The following is a 5,999-nucleotide window of genomic DNA, read 5'->3' as shown; positions in this document are numbered from 1 at the left end:
TTCTGTTAAGATTAAACTGCTTTAATAAAGAATTCAAAATGACCAATGAAGTTGTATTATGAACTTAGAGGAAGATAATGGATCAAAGTACTGAATGTAACACAGAGGAAAACCTAATTGTAGCACTTTTTGCTCAACTTAACCCAAAAAAAAAATAAAAAAAAAGAGAGAATTGCATCAATATGCTTTTATACTTATTTTTTAAGGTTAAAATGACAACTTTCTTTTTATTTTTGCCTCTAACTTAGTTGGAATATAATTTCTGTTGGCCAGCCTTTCTGCTGGATTCTCTTTCGCTAAGTTTTCTGTTAAGATTAAACTGCTTTAATAGAGAATTCGAAATGGCCAATGAAGTGGTATTATGAACTTAGAGGAAGATAATGGATCAAAGTGCTGAATGTAACACAGAGGAAAACCTAATAGTAGCACTTTTTGCTCAACTTAACCAAAAAAAAAATCAATAAAAAAGAAAGACAATGCTTTTATACTTTTTTTCTACAATTACATCTAGTAGAAATATCCAACAAAAAAATTCCCTTGAGATATAAAGCCTGATTTTCCAACCTAGCCCAGGGGAAAGAGCAGCTACACAGGCTTTATCTCCATAGAAAAGTTGAGGAGATGACGTGAGAAGCAGAAGGATCAATGAACATTTCTGAGCTAGAAAAGATGAGATTGACAGCAGAATAGGATGCCAAAGATGAGATTCTAAACAGGCCAAAGCAAATTATAGGGGATCAGGATGTCTCCACAGCTCTTCTCCTTTCCTCTTCTTCAGCTTTAAGCCAAGCAGCCTAATGAGATTGAAAGAAAACATCAGAAGACCAAGAGAAGTTTTGGGTCAGACTCAGAACATAATGAAACCAAAATTACTACTAGGGGGCAAAAGTGATAGTTTTCGATTGAAAAAAAAAGGAGGAAAAAACAAGAAAAAAAGAAAAGGAGAACTTGCCTTGTCCCTTTGAAGCCTAGAGAGATGAGGACGCATAGAATTTTCAAGGCTCATGCCTCCCCATGCTTCTTGTAGCTCTTTCTGCCTTGCCTCTCGGTGAGCAACTGAATGCCTAATGTGATCCTCTGATTGCTGAGCAGCTGCCACCATCATTTCTCTTTCAAATCTAGACTTGTGTTTAACCAAAACCTGATCCAAGCTGCTTTCCTGGCCACCATACTTGTCTAACTCTTTCTTGGTGTCCTTCCTCAGAACACTCATTGCTGCTTCTTCCTCTGATTGCTGAGCAGCTGCCATCTTTTCTCTTTCAAGTCTGGACCTGTGTATAACCAGAACCTGATCCAAGCTGCCCTCTTGACCACCCTCCTCATTTAACCCTTTCTTGGTGTCCTTCCTCTTAACCTTCGTTGCTTCTTTTTCCTTGGCCTTAAACTCCATTTTCTCTCTTTCCAACCTTGACACATGCTTCACTAAAACCTTATCCAAACTTTCAAAGTCTGTTGTACCATTTCCTCCATTTCTCAAATCTTGTTTCTGGATATAGCGGTGACTTCTCGATGATATTTCTTCCACTGTATCGCCCATTTGACCAACATTATCTGGTGTAGCAAGGATCTTGTGATGACAATTTCCTGCTTCTTTCAATCCATTATATTCACCTTCATGTGACAACTCTTGTGCTGCCTTCAAGGATGGTTGCTTATCCTCTCCAAGGACATTCTTGTTCAAGTCAATGCTTTCGGTCCCCTCAGGAGCATCGTCTCTTGCCGATAATGATAAAGTTTCTTCTGGAACTCCAGAAGAAGTCAAAGATCTAGCCTTTCTGCTCTCAGCAACCTTGCCACCTTCAAGTGGCTCAAAATTTCTTCTGCTCTTTGCTTCCTGGACCTCCTTTTCCAGTCTAGACACATGTTTTACCAGAAACTTGTCTAGACTGGGCAATTCTGTAATTTCTTGCTTTGCAGGACAGAATCTGTCCACTTTTTTGGTATTCATTTTGGAACATTTTTCATTTCTCCTCGCCTCTTCAATCTCCTTCTGAAGCTTAGAAGAATGCTTCACTAGAATAGTACCCAAGTCAGACACACTGGTATCTTTACCAACATTCTTGTGATCCTCTTTAAACAGTTCCCCTGATTTCTTCATGGCCTGTTCAATTTCCAGTTCAATCATTGGAGAAGTCCTCTGAAGATTACTTCCAGAGTCTGGGTTGTTATGGTCTGAACTTGTGTAATCAAGTGAGCATAACCTATCATCATCAGGCTTATTGTCTAGCTTCTGCTCACTCAAATTGTTAGCTTCTTTCATCCTAGCATTTTTTGCTTCTAGCACCTCCTTTTCAAGTCTTGTAAGTCGCTTCACCAGAAACTTGTCCAGGCTTGGAAATTCTGTTTCAGACATCTTTTTCTTCAACTGATCCTCAATGTTAGATTTGCTTACTGATCCTGCTCCAGAAATGGACAATCTGCTACAAGCATGAAGACGTGAGTAATGATTAGCAGCAGCACTGTCTAAATTATGCTTCTTATAACCTTCTACTTCAGCAAGACCAGCATTCAGACCACAAGTTGCTACTATAGTCGCAAGTGAAACAAGCTCATCTTCTTGCAAACCTTCAAGCCTTTCCAGCATCATTTCCTCAAGTTTAGTCATATTAAACTTTTGAGACACTTGACTTTCCTTGTATTCCTTTTGCATCACTCCAGAAATTTCTTTCTCAAAATCTGATCCAGTATCTGATTCACATTCAGAAGAGAACTCCGAGAAGTCCTGGAAGTTTTGATCAGAATCTGGATTCTGACTGATTTTACGTAGGAGTTCTCTGAAGTCATCCTTCTTTATGGAAGGACAATTTGCAAGCTTGGGTAATGCTGCCTTTACTGCACAAGCTACTTGTTTATCCACCTCAAATGGAGTTTCAAAAGATGCTGAAACAGTATGAGTAGACGAATCTCCTCCTTTAGCAGCTGTTGTCTCAATTTTGCAACGCTTTTGAGGGCAATCTTTTATGTCATACATGGTTACACCAAGGGCAGTTGCAGCTTCAAATGCCTCTGCTGCAGTTTTTTCTGCTTCAAACATGTGAACTTCTGCACCTTTACAGTCTATCCTGTAAAATTACAGTAAAAAGATGATCAGAAAATATTCTAGACATGTTTTTCCAATCTGTCTAAGAGGGAACATGCTTCACTTCGTTTCTTAGTTTCTTATGAGGATCTCATAAAAACATCAGTACCTCGCTGCTTTAAGTATTCTGCACCAAGATGCTTCAACCATTGCAGCCTTTCGAGCCTCAATTGCCTTACTTGCAGCCTCCTTTACTGCAATTTTTTCTCTTAGTACTCTTGAGTAATGAGGATTTGAATCACCCAAAGTCTCATCCAGAGTTAAATTCATTCCATCTACTTCCTGTATACACATTGTCCGAGTCAAAAATTCGGGCAAAAGACAAACCAATTCAGGAGATGGTTGGTGCACATAAACTACCTGCAGCAATTTTATTTTCCTTTTCAAGTATGAGTCCACCTTCTTCCGAGGGAACCAGTTTAGAGGTGAAGTTCTCCGATGAGGCGGCTTTCTAATCTGTGATGTACATTTGTTTAAGACATTCCAATTGGACTGTCCAGATTCTTTAACTGCTTTATTTTGCTACATAGCATAAAGAGAAAATCAGAAAATGCTAAAGGACAGCAAATCAGTAATAAAGGAATTTACAAAATCCGTCCGGCAATTTTCAGAAAGCTGTGCTCCAATAAACCAGAGGCGTCATCATAAACTACCAATGTACTAAACATTGTTCAATATGCTACTTAGCCTCAAGTTGATTTCAGGGAAACAATAAGAGTAACCATGTTCCTGTAAGAAGGATGAAGTTAGTCTCTATTGACACTGTCATTTTAGATTCTGCACTCCATGATTCTATCACATATCATAGGACTATGCATACTGAAAGGGCTATACTTGGGGATTAACTGATCAAAACTATACCTCTGAGCCCTTTGTTGTGTTATAACATGGTATAAGCAAACATGACAAGTAACTCAATTTAGCGATAAACAGTTGAAACAATTAACTTGTTAAGAAACTAAGATACAAATTCTTCTCATAAGAAATAAAGATGAGATGCAAAGTAGAAAAGGATCAACACAATGGGTTACTCCAGTAGTTCCAACCCAGAATCCTTCTTGTTTTTTAAAACGGTACAAATTTTCTAAACCGTACAACTTATCACTGATGTAGAACCATTTTCCAAGATGTCAATGACTATCTGCATTTCCGTACCCTTCTAGAATTCAAAAGTTAGCGGACTTTCAAAACTTTCTTCTATTTCTTCACCCACTCATGGTAGATTTTGTTTGGTAGGGTTGTGATAGCAGAATTATATTAGAATCCCATCATAGTGAACCAACAAGAAAATCAGAACCCCCAGTCCCTACAATTACATATATGAAACCAAAAACCCATATTAAATTAAATATCTTAACATCCAATAAAATACAGGATCTAAAGTTCCAAATAGAAAGATAATCAATTTTCAGAAAACAAAACAGACTGTTAATCAAAGTTCAGTACAATCCTGATAAACTTTACAAATCAACCCGCCAAAACCAGATAAAAAAGAACAAATCACAGAGTCAAGAGATGTCAACTTTATAAATACAGACACAATCCACAAAAAAAAATCCAGGTAGTAGAAGCCAGGAAAGCCAGTAATTTCTTTTCATTTTTCTCTGATTAAAAGAAAAATGAGTAGACAGAAAGTACCTTTCCGATCTTAGAAGTAGTCATCACAGAATCACTTGAACTAGTACTACTACTGCTACTCTCTTTCTCAGGGGAAGCATCTTTTCTTTCCGTTTCGATACAACCCATGTCGAAGCATCCAAGATCCATTTGCCTCAGATAGATAGCTTTTCAAGATTTTGATGATCGATCAATGAATGCCCTGCTATATTTCTTGATGGTCCAAGAGATTGATTCACGTATACTACTAAAATTCTTGGTTTAGAGAAGATGGATTTCGTGAAAATGGAGAGTATGAGAGATGGAACTTTTCTTGATTTCTTGTCAGATGATGAAATATTGAACGGGTTTCTTGAACTGGAATGAGGTTTTTTGTTTTTAAAAGGAAAACTATCCGTTACGATTCTTTCCTTTCCAACGGTCCATTTTTATTTAGGAGAAAAGATCCGAAAGAGATCCGGCGGATATTAGGTTCTAATGAAGTGGATATTTCCTAGACCCGGGTATGCCCTCTTTTGAGATAAGCTCAATTAAAGGCTAATCAATGCATTCGGATTGATTCCCTCAACAAAAATACATTCCAATTGATACTTTCAGAGAACAAGATCTTCAGGAATGCAAGACTTAGGGTTACTTCTTTGTTGGATGATTGTATACAAAATAAATGGCCATTTATGTTACATTTTTTAGTCCTATTTTGTGTGATACTAAAGATTAAATTGGCAGGTAATGCAATGGACAAAATAAAAGCTAGATTTTCTGGGAAGAGAAATCATGGTTAGAAATAGAAGCATTCCTTTCAATAGGGTTTTTACTACAGTCGTTAATACACATACATGGTCTTTTTTTTTTACTATTGGCTACAAGTTTCAGTGACCATTAAACTATTCCTTGTGTCTATTTTTGAATATTAAACTATTTTTTTGTCTCAATTCAGTCACTCAATTAATTAATCAGTGCACCTATAACCATTTCGTCAGATTTTGTTCTTAATCTACAAAAAAAACCTAACATGTGCAAGTCACGTGTCAAATCTAAGGGTAAATATGTCCATTGAACTTCCGACCCGTAGAAATTTCAATGACCACTATTTTGATCGTATACTAATCACTCAATTATTTTTTAATTCAAAATGGCCACTCAACTCACAAATGTGTATGTTAGTGGTCATTCCGTCTAAATTTGGTATTAAACCTAACGGAATAAGTTGTATGTGCACTACACACACCTAAGACCATAGGAAAATTCATCCAAATAGATAAGACAAAAGTTTTAAATAGCCATTAATACAAACAATATATTC

The 5,999-nt window shown here is 37.0% G+C and overlaps 1 protein-coding gene across 1 annotated transcript; it reads right to left on the bottom strand.

Moving 5' to 3' along the window:
* Nucleotides 1-463: 463 nt before the first annotated feature.
* LOC113732626 (uncharacterized) lies at nt 464-5,162 on the bottom strand. Its single transcript, XM_027258540.2, has 5 exons — nt 4,718-5,162; nt 3,440-3,601; nt 3,189-3,361; nt 953-3,062; nt 464-794 (listed from the first exon to the last, which is right to left on the bottom strand). Exons 1-5 carry the CDS (start codon nt 4,844-4,846, stop codon nt 738-740), a joined length of 2,631 nt encoding a protein of 876 aa, XP_027114341.1. The 5' UTR covers nt 4,847-5,162; the 3' UTR covers nt 464-737.
* Nucleotides 5,163-5,999: the final 837 nt, after the last annotated feature.

This window comes from Coffea arabica, chromosome 2e, assembly GCF_036785885.1.
Source record: "Coffea arabica cultivar ET-39 chromosome 2e, Coffea Arabica ET-39 HiFi, whole genome shotgun sequence".
NCBI classification, from domain to species: Eukaryota; Viridiplantae; Streptophyta; class Magnoliopsida; order Gentianales; family Rubiaceae; genus Coffea; species Coffea arabica.
This window is presented reverse-complemented; position numbering and strand designations above follow the sequence as displayed.